The sequence below is a fragment of the Hakea prostrata genome, chromosome 10 (assembly GCF_041222555.1).
Source record: "Hakea prostrata isolate BN-2017 chromosome 10, UWA_Hpros_2, whole genome shotgun sequence".
Taxonomy (NCBI): domain Eukaryota; kingdom Viridiplantae; phylum Streptophyta; class Magnoliopsida; order Proteales; family Proteaceae; genus Hakea; species Hakea prostrata.
The window spans coordinates 14,409,479-14,431,342 of record NC_142609.1 but is presented as its reverse complement, the minus strand read 5'-3'; the positions used below and the strand labels follow the sequence as shown (position 1 = coordinate 14,431,342).

The 21,864-nt window shown below is 38.3% G+C and overlaps 1 protein-coding gene across 1 annotated transcript in view; it reads right to left on the bottom strand.

Annotated features, from left to right (window-relative positions):
• The window catches only part of LOC149002077 (T-complex protein 1 subunit zeta 1-like), a 29,392-nt gene extending 9,871 nt beyond the window's left edge, over positions 1-19,521 (bottom strand). Inside the window, exons 1-10 of the mRNA XM_089136228.1 lie at positions 19,118-19,521; positions 18,955-19,018; positions 18,618-18,753; positions 16,917-17,068; positions 16,778-16,825; positions 16,489-16,581; positions 11,450-11,556; positions 8,004-8,118; positions 7,844-7,930; positions 2,187-2,391 (exon numbers count right to left, since the gene is read on the bottom strand). Of these exons, the coding sequence (XP_088992354.1) occupies positions 2,187-2,391; positions 7,844-7,930; positions 8,004-8,118; positions 11,450-11,556; positions 16,489-16,581; positions 16,778-16,825; positions 16,917-17,068; positions 18,618-18,753; positions 18,955-19,018; positions 19,118-19,251 (1,141 nt within the window). The 5' untranslated portion in view covers positions 19,252-19,521. The remainder of the gene's footprint in view (positions 1-2,186; positions 2,392-7,843; positions 7,931-8,003; positions 8,119-11,449; positions 11,557-16,488; positions 16,582-16,777; positions 16,826-16,916; positions 17,069-18,617; positions 18,754-18,954; positions 19,019-19,117) is intronic.
• Positions 19,522-21,864: the final 2,343 nt, after the last annotated feature.

Genomic DNA, 21,864 nt, shown 5'->3' with positions numbered 1-21,864 from the left:
GCCGCGCACAACCAGCACGAGCTGATAGCAGGCGCACCACAGGCGCCAGCAAGGCCACCAGCGGGGTCGCGGTCCCGTCATCTCCCCCACCCCCCCGCGGGCCATGGTTGTCGGCGACGCAGCTCTATATGTCGCGTCATCCAAAATGCTAAGATATCCTGACAGTGAGAATGTGCAATACAAATGTGGAGTACCAGATGGCTCTGGCAGTGGAGGTGGTTGCACGCCGAAGATGGACACAACAAATGTACGTGTCCCCAACCCAAGATCCTCATAAGTGGCACCTTGATACTCATATAATATCCCATCAAGGCCTGGAAGCAAGGTCCAAGAGTGTGTCCAACTAGTGTCTAGTAAGTGGGAGGACACCATAACCTTAAGGTCCATAACCAGACGTAGAAGCAGAACTCTCCATACCATTATCATATGTCTGGGAATCTGCCAGTCAACACCATCATGATCCTCTAGCAGTGGAGCCTATGGACTCATCTAAGCTCATCGATCCCATAGAGCTCACCAAGCTCCCCACATCCATCAGACAATAAGACCTAGTGGTAGTTAAGTTGGTATCCAAGTCTCAAGTTGAGTCAAGTTCTTCTTTCTTTGTAAAGGATGTAAGTAGCCAAATCTTCTTTGTAGTTCTTTAGTTTTGATGATTAATAATGTTGATTAAGTTAGAGGATCAGGGTTCCTAGTTGAAGGGGCCCTGGTTGAGGAACGTTTGCTCAAGTTCAGCTTCTTTTACTTCATTCCAGCAAGCTTCAAGAATTCCACAAGCATCCAAGTGTCATTATAGTAGCAGCCAAGTAGAGAAGCCGCCACCCCCATCCCCTGCCTCCTCTCTCGCACGCAGATCCTCCCCATCCTTCAGCTTCTTGGTGTGACCCTAGAAACTTCCCCCTTCCCCCTTTTCCCATCGCAGACCCTCCAACCCCAATAGCACCCTTACTCCCCTCCCCTACATCCTGGCCCTCCCCCAACTCTCCCTTAACACCCCCCCCCCAACTCCCCCACTCCTCCCTCCTTCCCACTGCAGCCCTAGGATCTCACCCCCTGCAACTTCCAAATTCCCAGCCCCTAACTCAACTTTCTTCTCTCCCTAAGGATCGCACCTTCTCCCAGACCCTAGCCCTACATTTAATTCCCCAATCAAACCCAGTTTCCTTAGTCTAGAAAGTTTCTACTTATCATCTTCTTCCTTAGGAAATTCTGTAGATTCAATTTCTGAAATCTAGATCTGTTTCAACTTCAGACCTTACCCTATAGCACAGACCAACAAAATCAGTTCTCAGATTATATAAACAGCAAGTGCAGGCCTTTTCCTAACCTAGCCGAAACCCCCTCCAAGTCCTAGTTTCTGATTCTGTTACAATTTCAGATCTGAAATTACATTACAGCAGGATTTCGAGTAATAAACCCCCCCTATAAACCTAGGATAACCATCCTCTTTTGCTGGGATTTCCTGGGCAGACGTTAGATTTAGCAAAATTCCAATACTACCATTGTTTCGATCAGTGTTGTAACTGCTCAATGTCTTGGTAAGTCTAGCCTCATTTACTGGTATTCACATCAGGATACTTAAAATGAAGATGTTCCATTAGTTGCAAGAAGCTATTCATGTAAAGAAGGATGAAACCATTCAACATTTAATCTATTTTCAAGAGAAAGAAAGGACAAATTCAATAATTACTACTCACTGCTGTTTAACATGAATTAGACAACTTCGACAGGCAAGGCCACAAACATTAGTTACAATAAACTTGAAATGATATTCTTGAACAATGACCACACAGATTGCCTGGGGGGGGGCACTGATAGTCATTAGAAAGAATGTTCACACTCATTTAATAGGCCTCCTAAAGGTAAAGGAGTACGCCGGCATTGATCAGGTCTAATTCAGATAAACCGGACTCTCCAATCCAAGGGAGAATTGAAATCACTTCCTCTATTGACTGTGACTTTTGTTTGTATATACATGGTAAAGACACAAATAAAAAACATTATTCGTAGTTTTGTACGATCCATATTAAGAACACAAACTTTACTGTAGCACGGAAAATTAATATAAGTATTTTGGTTTCTGCCTTCTGCCAATTCACTCAAGCACAAAAACACCTCTGCTTGCTTAAAGAAAATGTGTATTTCACTGTCAAGCACACTATGATAATTAAGAGCATCTCATGTACCTTTTATTAAAATTGTACAAGACTGAGGGTGCTTCACATTCTCAACAAATGTATACTTTTCTTCCCCAAGGACATGCTCATACACTAGACCAGCCCATCCCAGACAATCTGGAGTAACATCATCCACAGAATTCACAGCCTCCCCTCCACACGCCAAAACAAGTCGTTCCATATTCCTTCTTTTTGCTCTTCGCAGTGCAATGATCTAAAACTCACAAGGATGAGGTAAAAATAACTGGAATGTCAAAAACATGACCCATAACAATCAAGAATAGTACAACATTATGCGACCACTTCTGAGAATGCATCTGAGAACCGATTTGAGATGCTAGTATCAAAAAATGATATGATGTAAGCTTCTTCCATAGTCCTAATAATGCATCAACGTAATAGTTACTTGAATTAAACAAACCTAATTATGACATAGAAAGAAACATATTAGGAGGAAAGAAGAAAAAAATCCCCAAAGACATTCAGAAAATGTTCCTTCGCATAACTACAGTTCCACAACTGTTTCAACAAGCAGATGATAAACAGTGGGATGAGGATCCACCAGAATATATAGCTTCTAGAGATTTGTTTTATGAATAGGCTCAATATTTATGCTTTATTATGTAATAGTACTTTTCTTGAATATGTCCATGTTCAAATGGTCTTCCAAATAAAACAAGTTAGACGTCCTACACGATCAGTAAAGAGTCTTTGAAATAGAGTAGGGTTTGGAAATTATGCTTAAACAACTTTGTTTAGTTCTTCCCGGCATTATAAGCAACGGAATTAGGAAAAAATAAAGCAACTTCTATTCTTCAGGGAAATGAATAAAGTTTGAGTTCAGAAGCATAGACCTTTCCTGCTCTTGGTTCAATCAGGTATTCACAGCAGCTGCTGATTGCTACTTCAGTTTATTTGATGCTACATGGCATTTCAAACTGAAAATTGGCTTTCTGACTCATGTTTAGATTGAGTTTTTCAATCTGGTAATGTTTTCTTCCACAGTAAAACCTAGATTGCTTCAAGTAATATCTGATTCAATTAGAGAACACCTTTTTATCTTCATGATTAGATAGTATCTCTACCTAAATTTGTAAGATGACCAATACTCACGGCAAGGGACTAATGCCTACAGTTCTAATGCAGAATTGAGGTTCCAGAAGCAATATCAGGAGAGTAATGAGAAGACGACATTCCAAAATCTAACTGACTAGAAATCAAAGGCAGTATGAAGATGAGCACAAAGTAACTCAGCTTTGACATGCCATGCAGAACCTGGGAAGATTTAAACCAGCCAGGACCAATTTGAACCAAGCATTGGTAGCCAGCCCAAAACAGCTAAAAGAACCTGGGCGGATTTGAACCAGCTAAGACCAATTCGACCAGAATTAGAAGCAAGCTAGAAACAGACAGCTGCCTCAATTAGAAGATTCCCCAACCACCATAAAAAAAAATATATATATATTTGACAACACAACTTGGACTACTGCACTAGGACAAAAGATGAAGAAAAGAGGTCTATACACTGTTCACATGAGTAGTGTCACAGACCCGTATATGATTTAGTGGAAAAAAGATGAAGAAAAGAGATCCATACACTATTTCTTAAGTTGTGAATTTCAGTTCAGTTTCAATTTAGAAAGTCCTACTTCTTGTGAAGCTTTAACAAAGCTAAAAACAGGCCCTTTCATTGCAACAGAAGAATTTCTTTTGGAAATCAAATTTGCAAGCCATGTTGTCATTGCTTGTGTTGTAATTCATGTTCAACAGCTAAGACAGCCACCCACACCCTGGGGGAACCCCCTTTTTTCTCCTATTTTCTTTCCTTCTTTCTTTTGTTTGAAACAGCTTGTGCTGAGAACTTGAGGTTGCCAACATTGATGAAGAAGGCCATCAAAACTGCTACTAATATCTTAAATCATCAAGGTTGCAAGTTGTGTTGCTGACTTGTTGCTGTTGTTGCTACTCCCTTCACTCTACCCAATCTTGTTGTTGCCCAGAAGCTTGATTTGCAGCAACTTCCAACCCTTATACCTGCATCTTCCATTCACCAAACTTCATTGGGTTAAAGACTCCCACCCCACCTCTTACATTTGATCCATCTTCCCATCTCACCTTTTAATTGCCTCATCAGCAGCCTTCAATTTTCTACAGTCAAAATACCACCATAACTGTAGTTTAGACCATCAAGTTAATTGCAAAATGCAAACCTTCTAGTTTCAACTCAATCTCATATCACAACAGTTGTTGGTCGTAATTGACTGATGTTTGGTTTTCCTACCAGAGTTAATTGGAGCTTTATATCATACTTAGGAATATCACCCGTGGTTTACAGTCTTACACATATTTTGGGGTAAGAATTTACAGTCTTATGCTGACATGATAGCCTGTGGTTACTGTTAATGCCCAAATTCTGCTTCCAAGATCTGAAGCTAGATAACAAAAGGATTCATATCTTATAGCAGTTCAAGTTGTGAGATTTTCTACTGGGATTTCCTTTGTTAGCAAGAAGCAGTTAGCGGTCCATGCATGGTTGTCTGCTTTCCTGATTGGTGAACAGATGGAACTTTTCAAAGGCTTGTCGCCAGTGCTATCAATCTTCGCCTTCTCTTGTTCCCACAACAATGCAATGAAAATCATTGAATTGTAAGTCCTACCTTGGACTGAAATTGATTTAATTCAATAAGAGTTGGCTCCTTTTTTCTTATTGGTTGTTGATGTACTGAGCCAGATCCAAGACATCCTGTCAAGAGAATCATTAGAAGCACTTACTTCCTATTTGTTGGAACACACTCCTAACCCAATCACTAGCTTTGAAAGAAGCTACAAGAAGTCTACCACGTGATCATGTGTGCTTTCTAGAAAGACTTGATGCAAAATCTCTAGTGTAGGAGTGGACTCTCTTCACCATACTGGAAGCCATCTGAAAGGGGGACCATACCTATCCCATATTGAATTCAATATGAACCGGGAAAATAGGGGGTCAACTTGGCTAGACATATCAGAGGGAAGATAGATCATAGCCCGTCTAGTTAGTGAGTTAATGCCTTCTATGATCAGCCTTCGCTCGGGCGGCCACGGCACCAGCTGCAACCCACATTAGCTACTGCGCACAACGCCACACGCAGTGCGCTTGACATGTGTGTTCTATGTGACTGCGCACCCACACTGGTTGATAAGTTCATGGCTGCATTTGGGACTATACTTGAGGATGGTCTATTTAGCTGCAGCAGCTGCAAGTTTATGTGTTTTTAGGTTACGTTACTTGGTGTTGTGGAGGGACTATATATCAGTGGAACGAAAGACTCCGTTTTTTTTTTTTTTTTTTTTTTTTTGGGGGGGGGGGGGGGGGGGGGGGTTGCCCAAAATGCAACCTAAATTGAAATAAGGCACAAAATTTTCAAAATGCAGGGAGATTTATAAAAAATAAATATTAAAAAAAAACAACGGTCAATATTGAGAAAAACACAGAACAACTAAGTGGTATTTGAAGCACAGAAAACACCAAACAACACTATATAACAGAATGCTAGCAATAGTAAGTTTTATAATAATCAATAGAAGAGAATAAGACATAGGAGATGGGTGATTGGGAGGAACGTTGCTATTGGGATGCTAATCCACTTTCTGACTGTCAAGTAACTGATTGGCCATGTCGAATGCATCGGTATTCTAAAAAAATGGTAAGTTAAAAAAAGAATCAGCTTGATTGGGAAGATCCAACTGCAGGTTAATAGGGAACAGGTTGGATTAACCAACCAATACAGCATATCCCCTTTAGCGCTCCCATTGCATGGGAATCAACAACAGTGCAGACGATTCTGATATGAAGCGGCCAAACATCCAACCCAGTACTGGTTCTCAAACAGTGCATTCACATACTTTGCTCTACGGTTTGGGTGGACTCCTATCCTTTTCTACCCATCTCTCTATATATCTCTATTTTCTACCAATCAGTCAAGCTGCAAATCATATCTAAGCTCTATTGAGAGTTTCAAATTTGTTCACATCTCGAGTTATATCACTGTAAATTTTGCAGTGTTCTGATCCGCTGTCCTCCATTCTAATAGCTTCTGAGTGTTCTGGTTGATATCTGATTCTGTTAACCAATTTACACTAGTACCATCCTTGTTTTAGCTTTTCCACTTGCAGAGGGATTATTGCAAATCTCACAACCCAGCCGTTAGTTTTTTAACAAAATTAACAGGACTATCCTACTAACTAAATTAAGCCAATAAGTACAGTTTCAGGCCTAATTGATCTAAATTGGTCATGCTATTGACTTTCTCTTTTTACACGATATGGTTCAAAAACACCAGTAATCCTCTTTGAGCTAAAATTCCATCTGGATTGACCCATTTTGAGTTCAGCCTTCATAAAGTTCCGTCTTAGGTTGCCCTATATTTTCTGATATTCAATGGATTGAAGATGTCACTAGTAATGACTCAATGCAAGGAAAATGATCTTGATTCATAAAGATTTTGGTAGATATTGAAAGAAAAGTCTGAAGCTTGTTCATATTCTGGGGAACTTATATAATTATTTAAGCACCTCAATTGTACAGACCAAAGCCTGGTGAGCAAAAAGACATCCAACGCATAAACTATGCACCAAGGCCCATGGTAGGATTGATAGACTAGGCCTACGCATTATGATGTGATGGGCCACACAAAGCCATAAAGAAGGGGTAATTTTGGTGCATGGTGTTAGTAGTTAAATTGAGTCTCTGAATTAGATCAGGAAACTTAATAGCAACACAGAATTTTTTTTATATGTTTATTTACCATACCTTAGTCAGAATTTTAGAATCTCGGTCCCCATCAATTAGAGATGATTTGAATAAAGAATACAAGTCTCCAAGAGTTCTGCTGTTAAGCAATGTACATGGGACTCAAATCCCAAACCTGATCTCTTCTCTTCTTTTCTTCCTCCCAAGAACATCTTCAACCATTCAGCTACCGTCCAAGAAAGTCTTCAAAACCATTAAGTTGAACACATCCCCACCAAACCCACTTTTTAATATTCTTAATCCATAGCCTTGACTTTTCCTCCATCTCTTGAAACCATTCACAAACCCTATAACCTAGACAGAACCATCCAACTATCAGAATACTACTATACTTGGATTTGATCACCCTCACAGACCTTGGAGAACTCTATCAAAGCTGCATCCCACTTTGCCCATTAGAAACCTCACATTTTTTTCTTCTTCCAGAAACTCAAAAACCAAACCCAAGTTTACTGTTAATTTAATTTCAGCAATCTTCCACCATAAAACCATCACCACACCTTGTATTCCCTACACTCACTTGACATAACCCCATTATCTAACCCTAGTTTGACCTAAAATCCTATTTTAACCTGATTGAATTCACCGGTACATCTCTGATCCTGGTTATTAGCTTCGAGTTGGATCCTTACAATCCATAACTACATTACAATGGGTTGGGAATTGAAACTTAAAATGTGGAGTCAATAGCAGGATAATAAATTCCAATCATTGCATCATTTATTTTTTGCATTTTTTTCAGAATTCCGACAGATGAGCACCAAGTCTTGATCCTACAGTCCATCATATGACTTGATAAGAATGAGTAACAAGTCTCAAACCTAAGTCTAGACCAAAAAACAAATCAAGACAGCACTGAAAGTAAGCTATCACTAACCCCTGCTCTAGCAAGAAGGTCCAATGATGGAGGATCAATCCCTTTCTGATTGATAACAACAAAGTTCTTGTCATTTCCTGAGCAAACCTGCATACCAGAAAAGAAGCTTTAGATACTGTTAATACCATTAACTGAAGCATCCTGGTTTAAGACCTTATACCTTGTTTTTTAGTTCAATAATCTTTTTAACTCTCTCATCAACTTGACGCCTTTCAGCGGCAACCATTGCTTCTCTTTGCTCTGCATTTGAGTAGAAAAACCCTGCATTTACCTCACTGAGGGTAACATATTATTAGCACATCTAGTGAAATTTAGTAGCATTCACAATTAAGCTCTACCAAATGTAATGAAAAGAAAAATTAAGTAAAATGTTGATACACTTAGGCAGCGTTTGTTTGCTAGAATAAAGGTGGGGTGGGAAAATTCTTGAAAAAAACAATTTTTTCTTACTTTTCATTCAAATTCTAAAAGTGTAAATTGTTTGGTTGCTTGGGGTGGGAAAGTGAGAGACAACCCAACTTTCCCACCCCAAGCCATTTTAAAACCCCACAAAAAGTGAGGGACTTTGTGGAAAAGTATGAAAAGGTAAAAGTAAAACGCAGGACCCACAATTAATACTTTTCCACACTTCCCTTTCTTTTCCTTCTCTTCTCCCTCACCCCACTACACATGGGGCCCACATGTTTTTTTTTTCCACCCCTTTTGTCCCACCCCACCTTTGCAAACAAACGCAGCCTTAGGGTATGCTTGTTTCGGAGAAGAGCAGAAAAGGTGAAAAACATTGTGAAACTAGTACTTATTTCCCACAGATTACCATAAACATGGTTGCTTGGTCAGGTTGCATTGAAACTTCAAGACAATTACATTAAATGCATTTATTCTTGTCTGGTGAAGGTGAAGTGTAGCATCCCGTTCATTCTTTTGAGCGTCTCCTCTCCCATTTACTTTCTTTCACATATAATAACAGCCCATCTTCATTTCCTCCTCCTCCCACTAAATCGGCAAACCCCAACCTTATACAAAATCCACATTCCATAATTTCATTTCCTTTTCTTTCCTGGTCAACCCAGCCCACAACACGTGGAAGCCTATAAGTCCCCCCCCCCTTTTCTTTATCCACCAAAAACAACAGAACCTAATGGAAAAATGTAGACTGCTGGAACCTGAGACAGATAATCTCGAATGTAGACAGACATTTTTAAGGTCTGCAATGACCGTTCAGAATATTTTTTAAGTTTCAAAACACTTCTCTGCTCAGCAGGTTATGCAGTGGCCAATAAGTATGTGTGGGAACCTGTGATAATTCATGCTTAAATTTGTGAAAAGCAGGCAATCGATAGATATAAATGGAATTTCAAGAAATGTTATCGTCCTAGCCAATTCCAAAAGCATATAACGCTAATGCTAACAGATCATCACCCGGTAGTAGACTAGTTTTTCATCCTTTTTCTCCCTTGACAGATTTTCCTTCCTTGATGGCAAAAAGGAGATGGGTAGCACTGCAGGAGAGGATACAGTGAGAAACTCTGAAAATTTCTATCAGAGTGTGGACAAAGTGTTCATTTAGATTTCTAGACTGTGCCACTGTGGACAAACAAAGTCAGGATGCCAAGACTTCCTGTCAACACTATCTCCTACACCCCACCTCACCCAACCCCACTAATCTTGATGGAACTCATAAGTAGTAGTGGAAAGTGAACAACAGTCATAAGGAACAATGGTGGTCAGCCACAGGGGAGGAACGTCTCTCTGGAAGACATGAGTGCTTGTTCCTGTCCTTCTATGTAGTCACTGTTCCTCCCCTCCCAAAACAAGTGCAGCTAAAGGTCATCTAATGCTATAAGAGAAATTCAACAGATAAAAAACAAGGACAGGAGAATCTGATACAAAGATTGCAAGCCCAAGCTGATGTAAATCAGCTGCCTAAGACCAGTCGCATGTAGGCTTATTCCCTGCAACAACAATAGAGTAGGTTTAGGGTGTATGGATTCACCCTATACCAGTGCCAAAATTGTGAAGGCAGTTAAAGGTTACAAGGAAATGTTACTCAGTCTATGATTTAAGTCATGTTTGGAGTCATAATCCTAATTGGGATTTAGCAGTGAACCTAATTCTATTTTGAGTTTGAATATCTTTATTATCAGAAGTGGTCTACGGATACCAAAAGCAGGCAAATATAAATTAGTGGAATATGAGGAAGTGATCAATATTCCAGAAGAAATCATTGGCATTCATGATTCAATTCTTGAAGAGGTGCAGTTGGTGGCTAAAATCCTTCATGAGAAGATTACCAACGTTGAGGACTCTATGCGTATGATGTTCACTGTAAGTTTTGATTCAAAGGTCCATCATATAGAGTTTGTTATACCACCATGGGTATTTGAAGAGAAAGCTCCACACCTTGAAAACATCAATCTTAAAATCTACACGCACCCCAAAGTCTGTATAAGAATGTCCACTCTGTTTTGACTTCTTTTTTTTTTTGGGGGGGGGGTCTTTTTATATATAATATACCCAACAACTACAGATGATTTGAGTAAAGAACTGGAATGTTTTTTAAGAGTTTTGGTGTTGTTGATCAGAGGGTATATGGGCTGGTATCAGGATCTTCATTTCTTATGTTCTCTTGCTCACTCTTCTTCCTACCCAGCATATCGATCTCATCTTCTTTATCCAACCCCTCCAACAGTATAAATTCTTCCCTTAACAGGGCAATTGCTTCTTTGATTTCAGATAGGATCATAGATTCAAATAATTGGCCTGCTGAGTGAGATAATCAGATTCATATTCTTGATTCTCAGATTACATTACAATTATGTAAAATTTTTTAAATGTGTCCAATCATGGTTTTAGAAGGAATCACAAATTTTTGAAACTTCTGGCATGGGATTTCTTTTTCCTGTGCTGCTTATCACAAATTTATAGCAATCTAGTTTTCGGAGTAAATCTTGTCTAGTGCCAGCTAATTCATTCACAAAAAGGTGTTCAAAGTTCATATGAAAAATTTACAAATCCAAGGCAAAGACACTCAGGAAAAGTCTGAAACAAAGGAACAATTGTGACACATGTTTTCAATACAAATCATCAGTGACCTGATCTCTAAAGGGTTTTATAGGGCCATGTTCAGCCAATTTGCTTTCAAATAATCAACATAGACAGCCAGGACAGAGAAACAGTGCTCAGGATGTTATAAATTATTGGGAATTCTGAATGAAACTTAATCACAAGAATTTCAAAATCCTTTGCAGTACCAAATTTCTCAAGCCTTTAAAACAGCTTTATTGAATGAAACAAACAAAATTTTTGAAGCACAACTATTTACAACCCCTAAGAAAAATTCAAATCCATCTAATACAGCTACTGTTTCAAAATTAAAAGAGAAGACTCGGGCTCGAACAATAAAATCAACTGAACAGTGCTCTACAAGGAAACCATGTGATTGCACTTTACATCCCAACTTAAGAACTAGTTGATAAGGCGATTCTTGCGGATCAATAAGTGCAAGTTCATCATAAACCCAACAAAATCCGAGAGTTAATAAACCCAAAAGAAAATAAGTAGAATCATTGAACAGCTATGATGAAAAAAGTCTCAGATGTTTATTACCTCTTTTCATACTCCAATGATACATTACATGTCAAAATATAACAATTCTCGGCTCTTCGTTTCATATCAGGATGTCTAGAACCATGATCAAGGACAAGACCCTCAACCTGGAAGGGGAAAAAACACATAACACCAGTGGCTACTACTTGAAACTCAAAAATTTATGAATTGAATAAGAACCCAGGAGAATAAATAAAAATGTAGTAAAAATCACATCGTATCTTACAGACCTAGTATTCACCTCATTTCACCAGAAGCAAAAGGGGAAGAAATACAGTATCATGCAAAATTCACAGATATATAAGCATAAGAAGAACAACCAATCTACTACAGGTCTATCTCAAAACTATCCAATTGAACCATAAACCCAAGAGAGAAGGGGGAAAGTCTCTTATTTTGACATCAATCAGAACTGTGTTCAAGGATGATCCCAACTGATAATGTGTTACCCACAATATCATGTCTCCAAGTACAGTCTAGAGGAAATCAACCATACACAAGCTCCAGCATGCTCCAAACACTCAATCATCCCGAAGTGTTTGAGAAGAGTGTTGCATTTACAAACTCATTGTAAAGATATATCCCCTGCACATTACTAAAGTTTTTGCAGGTTCATCTTTAGATCATTTAGATGTGACACAGAAACATCTCCAGTAATAATCAGCCATTGGTTTGTTTCAAAGAATTTCATTTAAGAAAGCAACAATAGAAGTGGGATTATAGGAGAAGATCCATGGAACTGGGATCATCCATAGGTGAAGGAACATGTTCGTGATTCTTATTTAAATAACAAGGATGAATTAAAGGGTGGGTTTTGTGATCCTTACCAGGAATAGATAACAATTATGTGTTTAGTTCAGAAATAATCTTAGCTTATAAGGTGAACAACAACAACAACTCAGCCTTATCCCAACTAAAGGGTCAGCCACATGGATCGTTGCCCCATTATCAGCTCCCTTCAAGGTCATCCTCAGTTAGACCTGTAAATGCATAGTTGAAATCCGTCTCCGAATTCACATTCGCACTAGTTTAAGGGTGTCCGATATGAGAATTTTCCTACCAGAAAATATTCGTACCTGTCCGATAAGCAATAGGATTCGTATGCAGTTAATCGCTTACCAGATCAGATAATATCCAGTTAAGGTTAAAAAAAAAAGTCTGGTATGTTTAAATTTTAAATGGTATGTCACCCATGACATTTGACACTCACTAAAGTCTGAACTGGTTTACCCTAATTAATAGGTTGAACTAACCCTAAACCCCATCAATTATCCACAGCCAATTGGCCAAATTATGGAAAATCCATTAGATTAAGCATTAATTTTGTTTTAAGCGCTGATAATTGGATTTGGAAACCAGTAATCATCAACTGAAAATTGGAAATCGAAAATCAAAAAATGACAATCGGCATTCAGTAATCGGATCGAATAATTATCAGGTATCCGATTAAGATTCAGATTTAAATTCGGATGCCTTCTAGCCGGATATCGGATTGGATTCAGAAGGCAGTTTTGCTTATCGGGTTCAGATACAGATAGCGGTGTATCCAAGCCAAATCAAATCTGTTTACAGGTCTATCCTCAATACAAGGTCTATGCTACGCATGCCTTCTCACCATTCTACAATAATTTTTGGTGCTCCAACTCTTCTAGTACCTTCAATCTGAATTATGTGACTCATTTGTACTTGGGCATCCAAAGTCTTCCATTGAAGATGGCCATGCAACCTCATACAATTTTTTTTAGTAGCTTATCATGCAAAGAAGCCACTCAAAACTAGCTCTAGTATGATCATTCCTTCCTTTTTCCTCCATGATTTCGCCATTCATCCATTTCAACATCCTCATCTCGTCTGTGCCGAGTATCTCTATACGATGTTTCTCAACTACCCAAAATTCATGTCATGCATCATCACCAAATGTAGGACGATCATATACAATTTTCCTCTTAAGTTTTAAAGGAAATACCAATCACACAGAACTCCAGATATGCCTCTCCACTTACATCAATCCAATTTTAACTGTGCAACATCATGATCGCTTACTTTATTTATGACTAAGCCAAAATACCTGAGATAAGCAGTTATCTGAATCTCTTTCTAATCAAGTATCACCATCTCAGTATTCATCCTAATGTAAACAAAGCTATGCACAATATATTCTATGTTCTACAAAGTTTAAAACCTTTTGATTTCAAGGCTGATTTCCAGAACTACAACTTGGCGTCAATACCTGATTTGTTCATTTACCAAAACAATGAAATCAGAAATAAAAATACACCAAGGAATCTCATCTTCAACATCTCTATCATGTTAGTTTCTAACATTTGGTGTAAGCCAATGAGAATGCAGGAAATGCGACCTTTGCCATGCCAAGGTATCCTTTAGTATGCCTGTGTAACATAAATTGCACATAAATTGCCAGTTTTCGAAGTCTAAAGAAGTTCACTCGTGACTCGTCAGACACCCAAGTTGTATGTCAAAAGTCTAAACAACCAAAGAAGTCTCTAAATCACACCCAAAATGTAAAACACAAAACTAAGAAGTCCAACCTATCCCTCTCCTCCACCCACGGATTAAAGAGATCCAGCTAACATTGACTACGATCTACTCAATACAGGTTATATCACTATCAATGCAACTTCTCTTAGTAGATTATTAGTCCCACTTTGCAATTATTTTTTTAATTTTTCTATTGCATTAGATTAACAAAGGAGATTTACATAGGCCACAAAGTTCAATCATAAAACGTAGATTCTGGTTCTGTTTCATTTTCCTTTTTCCAAATCCTACTGCTCAGAGTATAACATTGTTCTCCCCCAAACCTTTTTGCTTTGCTTTTCAATTCTTTTGCTATCCTAGAAATCCAATACTTAGATAGGATTCACTTCTATGGGGCCATAACCTCAGAATCACCCCCCCCCCTTCTTTCTTTCTCCGGTTATCACCTCAGGACTTCACATATTATTAAACCAAGAGCCTTGACTACAACAACCACAAAGGAGAGAGCAGAGCAAACTCATGAAGGACCATAGGCTTACACATATCCCCTTCAATGTACCATTAATAAGGATGAAGAATGACGGCTATACATCACTTGACCACTGTCTGAATTTACCAAGTACAACAAAATGCAGAGTGAATACAAGTCCTTATTCTTGAGATGATGTAATTTTTCTTCATCAGAGGCTACATTTCTAATTTTTTTATCAACTGCTCATTCTTTCCCAGTTGAACACTACAAAAACTAGCCAACATAAATCAATAAAATGCCAAAAGGCATCAATTCAGTGACTCAGCCAAGCTGATTCAACTCCCAAGCACCAGGTGATATGTTGACTCCAGGTGCAGAAGACTCAGCCTAGACAACGTAATGACTTAAGGGACTCCAATAATTTGGCTACGAGTCAAACACTGAGTTACTAACACTGCACCCTTTACTGGTTCTTTGCTATTAGTCAACAAAGTTTAATACTTTACCCATAAAATTAATAAAATTTCCTTGTTATGAAAACTCAAGTTTGTCTTCAAATAATAGTTATAACTTAAAATAACTCAAAGACAATATCTTCTGACCCTCCTAGCACAAAAAATAACAATCATGTCACGTCCATGACAAAGGGAAAAAAATCTTATTGACAAGACTTCCAATTGACTACACACTCTCCAAGTTGACTCTGCTCCTAAGGTACCAAGTAGAGTAAAATATGGGAGTCAGCAAACTACAATAGCTTCTTCTGCTAGCGAACAACCATTAAGATGTTGATCTGCTTCTAGCACAATAGTTGTAGCCTCCTATATAGAGGCAGCAAGTCCAAGGAACTCTTTGGTTCAAACCTCTGTCCCTCCACACCTTCCCCCCCCCCCCCCCCCCCTCTTTTCATCCCCCAGGCCTATGGGCCCCAGTCCTTGTGACTTTTGATGATGCCTTAAAGAAAAGGAAAAAAAAAATTAAGACTGCATCCAACATTCCATTGCTAGAGGTTAAGAGTCAACACCTTTCTAGGTAAATTCCAACAGTGCATTGCATAAGCAGGTCTATACTACAGTGGGATCAAACCAGTCGTCCTAATCACTCCAATGCCCTTAGAGTTGGGACTTAGGACCAGACCCCACTTATAATTGGCCTGGTTGGTTCTAGTAACTGTACCAGTTAAACAGTCCTAATTCATCTGAAGACCCAAAAGAAAGTTATCTTCAGATCATATATAAAGCACAAGCTCAAAATCTACAGTAAAAAAAGAGAATAGTCAACAAAATTAAAGGCCAGGGGACAGAATGGCCCATGATACATGGCATGCTTGGTCCAATCAGTCCTAATTGATTATTCAGTTGTCCTAACTGGTTCTTCAGTTGGATTCTGTTAATGTTTCAGTGTACATTACCTTAGGGCCTGTTTGGTTACATAAGTCTGGAGATTTCAAATATCTAGAGATTTCAAATTTATAGATTTCAAATCTATGGAGTCATAATTTATAAAATTAAATGTTTGGTTGTAGAATGAAATCTGTGGATTCATCCTAAAAAACTATTTGATCGATGAGATTTTTGTGAATGTGCAAATGTATAGCTTTTTTGAAATCTCTGGATTTCACCCTTTACCCATAAATCTACAGATTCACGTTTTTAGTGTAAAAATGTGAATATCTAGATTTCATGAATCTAGAAATTTTTACAACCAAACAGGTATAATTCTCAAATTCATGAATCCAGAGATTTGAAATCTCTGGATTCATGTAACCAAAAGGCCCTTAATAATTAAGACACTGGAATAACTATTAATTGGTGCAGTCTGTCTCTTTGAGCCAGATAATCTAATTGTACGATTTGAACTCAACTTTGAGAAATTAAAGTTATGTTCCAATCAATTACCATAAGTCCTGCAAACTTCCCAAAGAAAATCAGGAAAGGGCACCAAGAAAATCAATATCAAACATATCTGCATAGACCAATACGTCTAAAAAAATATTGCTTTTGCATAGAGACATTTTACAGGACAAATAGCATGAGCCAATGCTGGAGAAAACCAAAGGCAAACATACCAAACGTGTATCTACGTCAAACTTATGGCGCATATGCATAATTTCCACCATAAACAAGTCAATAGGCTCAGCAGGCTTGCGAATGCAGAGAACCTGTTCATATCAATGGCAAACTTTATTAAGCACCAACAATTAAAAAACCGTATTGTATGGATCAAAATAGTCTTTCCACTCAAAATGCCTCATAATTCACATCGAGAGAAAGTATAAATCAAAATAGACTAACATCTCACTACAATGTATTATACAGATTCAAAATGCAAATTTCTTAAAGAAGAAAAATACTCACCCCATTAACTACTATATCTGTCAACTGATCTGCCAAAGCTTCATATAACTACAAAAAGATCAAACAAGTGAGAACTATAATGAAGGACAAAGACAACTAGCCGAACAAGCAATACAGGGTCACTGAGGATGGATTATACCTTTGTCCTAAGTGTTGTTCTAGCAACCATTTTCAAAATCTCTTTATCAGGCTCATCACCCATCACAACAGGAGTCTTAAATTTCTCAAGAAATTGTAAAGTAGCTCTTTTTGCTATGTCAAAACCATCCACTAATACACGTGGATGCATTCCTGGAAGAGGCACAATTTTCCAGCAAAGACAAAAATTTAGTAAGAGTAACATAAGTGACAAAAAAAGGGTGGGACTTCTGAAATTTTTCCCTAAGTATTCCCACACCACTAATGGTACCCGAAAAGAACTTCCAAAATCATGAAAGACTATTTTTAACTTGATACAAAGGAAACATATAAAGACATGGAAAAATAATAATATATACACACACACACACACAGACACGGGGTGTAACAAGCATATACACGCATACTGGCACAGGAAAAAACAGAACACTGACATATCTTATTGGTTGATCATCTAATAGAGTATGAATCCCTATACGTTTCTAGTGTGTTCCCCTAAATTCCCTCCTGTTACCCTAACATGCTTCAAGCTACCACCGCAAATTGGTTCTCACTCACTGTGGCTGAAGGAAAACTTGATAGCTTATTCAAAATGCATCTCCTATTTGCATTGCCGTAACACTCTTTCAACACCATCTTAACCTTGGATATTAATTTCTACCAGAATTTTTTGATCCAACGATATATGCATGAAAACTTGTCACTCCTTAAGTGTGACCTGCCAATTTCATTCTCAGTCAAAGATTTCAAAGCAGTCATTTCCAATACTGATGTTGGTGAACTGTCCTGAAAAGAGTGCAATTTAACATGGAAATATTTTATCCTTCATTTAAGTCATTTAAATTTACTAATCCATATTCAACATATAAAGAAGATATACCCAGTGCATGAAGCTCCCGACAACTGCAGGGTCTGAGGGGATCATAATGCATGCCACATTACCCCTGCTTCTGCAAAGAGGCTGTTTTCACACCTGAATCAGTGCCCACTTGACCATTTTCAACATACAGATTTCATAAAATTTAATCCCCCAATCCGTTTGCAGCACATAGGGATATGAGTGAAATTAATTCACAATTAAACTTCACAATGGCTCATTCTAGCAATAACGTCTTGGGAAGCCAACCATCTTGTTTGGTTGTTATTTGAACCTGTAATTCATAGTTAAACTTCACAAAAATGGCTCATGCGTCGATACAAACAATTGATTCCCTACTAAATAACTGTAGGAAAAAGATTTAAGAAGAGATATAACTTGAAGTTGGAAGTTGGAACCCCAAGATCATTGTCGAACCCTGTCTTCACCAAAGTAGACAAACAAATATAATTTTCTCTGTTTCCCTGCCAACCAAGATGCAATTTGGCCAACTCTGAAACATACTAAGCTTTATCTAATGTCCCTCTGTTCAAGTGCTTCAACATGAAGCACTAGCTTCTAGCTAGTTCGGCAGGTATGACGGCTGTGCTACAACAGATCACTCAAGAATGGGACACAAAGCACTCAAAAGGCTGCTATTTATCAGAAACACCCAATCCAATTGTATTCAACTTCCTACCCTATACTTCCCACTCTAAAAAAATGAAGAACCATAATACAATACGGTCAAGAGACCATAAAAGAAGCTTATTAGAAGACCTACAGATTTGAAATAGCAGATATCAACGACAGGAAAGCACATGTAACGCTCACAGTACTACTAACCTTCGTCAATGTAACGCTCCGACTGTTTCATGAGCTCGCCAATGAAAAGAACAGTAGACGTTGTACCATCACCACTTGTATCATCCTGTGCTACAGCCGTCCTTGCAATCATAATAGCCGTCGGGTTCTGAATTTGCTGCGAATCAACCGCCCACAAAACAAATCACAAAACAAAATACAGAAGATTTCCAGAACAGAGACAAAGGAGTCCATAAACATGCACCACCGATATCAACTATATCATAATATAGTATTATAGTATTCAAATAGTAGTATCAATCACAACTATGTCCCCAAGGTCTGGATGAAAAAAAAAAATAGGTTTTTTATGGCTAACCATTTCCTTCAAGAGAGTATTGCCATCTTTAGTGAGTTTAATGTCTCCCGCACCTCCAACAAGCCTGAAGACCAAGGTAGATGGAATAATAGGTTAACAAAGAACACACAGAGATGAATGTGTTGGCAACGATTGAACATGAAGATAATGAAGAAAGACTTACATCTTGATGGTGCCTTTAGGTCCAAGATTTGTCTTGAGAACATCCTGCAAACCCTTAGCTGCATTGATGTTCATGTGCAGAGCAGCAGATTTGTTCAGAACTTCCGCATTTGGATTCAGAACTCTCAAAGACATTGTTGATGCTCTTTCACTGACACCGAAGCAAAAAGGGACCAGGTCACGTGAGCGAAGAGTAAGAGCAGATCCAGTTGGGCGCGAGAGTGTTTTAGGGCTTTCCAAAATGAAGATGAAATAGCTATTTTATCCTTACCATGTAGTGAGGCGGAGGAGAGAGGGAGATGAGGAGCAGAACAGGGATGGGGTGGAGGTGGAGACAGCGAACAGAGAAGCGGAGAGAAAGCTAACAGGGGTGGGGGTTGGGGTGGAGGGAGAGAGGAGGCGATGGAGTTAGGAGTGAAAAAATAAAAAAATCAAAATCAAGAAAAAACGAAAAACATAAACGAACGGGTGATAGTAGGGCTGCAACTGGGCCGGGCTTTTACAATCCCAAGCCCAGCCCTATATGGTATAATTTGAGCCCATTCCCGCCCTGACCCTAGTTCGGGGCCAATGATTTTGCCCCTGGCCCTAAGCCCTACAAGGCCAAGCCAAGCCCATTCCCGCCCTAATTGGCCCTAATTGGGCCGGGTCGGGATGGGTTAGCCCTGATTGGCCCTGATTAGCCCTGATTGACCCTGATTAGCCCTAATTGGCCCCGACCACGATTACGGCCTCCCACCACGATTGGCGGCGATTGGCCATGTCCACACTACTACGATTGGCCCATCCGGCCCTAATTGACCTTGTCCCTAGCTTTAATTGGCCATATCTTTGGTCGTAAATATCAAATGTAAGACAAGTAGTAATTAAAATACATATTAAAGTAATTAAATTCTTAAATTCCAAACTCAGTTCTGGAAAATAAAATAGTAAAGATGTCAATAAATAATCAAAAACTTATATTCAATATGTATTTAACTATTTATCCATTTAGATTTTAGAGAAATAGATAAATTCAAATTTCTAGGGTTTTCTAATTTGCTATTCAATGAAAATTATGGTTATTATATGTAAGCTCGAAGGGAAAAAGAAAAAGATTTATCTCAATTATCAATTAATTTCTAACTTCTAAGACAATGGTCAAACTTCATTCAAAATTTCCAATTTGCCTTTCCCCCAAGTTTCTCTCTCTTTTATTCTGTTTTTTCCTTTGGTTTTTCTCCAACAGCAAAGAGTTAAAATTATTCATGAAATATAATAAGTAGAGAAGAATTGTAATTAAATTTAGGCATATTTGAAAGTCAAGTCAATTATAGAGAATGTCACACAAACTCTTTTTGTAAACTTAGAAACGTCAGAGATTCAAAATTCAAAAGAAATCTGATAAATGAAAATTTTATCTTCAAAGTCAATAACTTAAGCCGTAGGTAGGTATGTTTTCATTCACAACTGTTCAATAAATTGATATCTTTATTCAATAAAAAAAAATTCATAACAAAACCTTGTTAATAAGTAAATCGACGATAATTTAGTATTCAACAAAAAAAAAATGTTTTTTTTTAACAGTTAAAGAAAATGATGTTTTAGTTACAAACATAGCTATATGTTTTTAATAATTTTTTTTTGAAATATCACAGTAGATTTGTTAGATATTCATGATGAGAAGTTGGGGTATATATTTTTTAAATATTAATTCTTTATTTAATAGTTTTTATTATTTATAATATATTATCTCGCCTTAAGCAAAAAACAAAATCAATATTTTATTAAACTAAAAATGACTTTGTTGAAAAAGTAAAAATTACCTTAAAAATAATATAAAAAGTGAATTTATAGTCTAATATGATCAAAGTGACTAAATGTCAAAATCAAGACTCATATCAATGTTAGTATGAAGATTAGGGTAAAAATCTAGTACTGTAGTATATGATCATCGTCAAATTAATATTAAGATTAGAGCCAAAATTAGGGTCAGGATCAGGGCCAAAATCAAATAGATGCTTATTACATTGGTAATGAGGTTATAATTTATTTTTATTAATTTTCTACAAAACATGATCATGTTTCTAAAATTTGACACGTGTCAAGCATCCACCCATATATATTACAATTAATTCCTCTCCATGTAGGTGGAGGGTCTAGAGTCTTTAGACTCAAATCAGGGCCAAAATCAGGGCCAGGGTCAGGGCCAAAATCAGGGCCAGGATCAGGGCCAGAATCAGGGCCAAGATCGGGGGGGGGGGATCAGGGCCAAGATCAGGGCCAGAATCAGGGCCAAGATCAGGGCCAAAATTAGGGCCAGAATCAAGGCCAAGATCATGGCCAAAATCAGGGCTAGGATCAGGGCCTAGGTCAAGGCCAAGATTAGGGCCAAAATCAGGGCCTGGGTCAGGGCCAAAAATCAAGGACGGGCCGGGATGGGCTGGGCGGGCCAAAGAGTAATCCCAGGCCCGCCCTTGGCCCTAGTTCAGGGCTAGAATATTTTGGCCCTAACCCGCCTTTAGGGCGGAAAATCTTTAGCCCAAGCCCTATTCGGGCTCAGGGCGGGCTTAGGGCGGGTCAGGGCCGCCAGGGCCAAACTTGCAACCCTAGGTGATAGTCGCTCAAAAGAGATAAACGGTGTATTGGTTTTCTAATTTTTTAAGGGTCTGTTTGGTTACGTGAATCTAGAGATTTCAAATCTCTGGATTCATGAATCTGAGAATTATACCCGTTTGGTTGTAAAAATCTCTAGATTCATGAAATCTA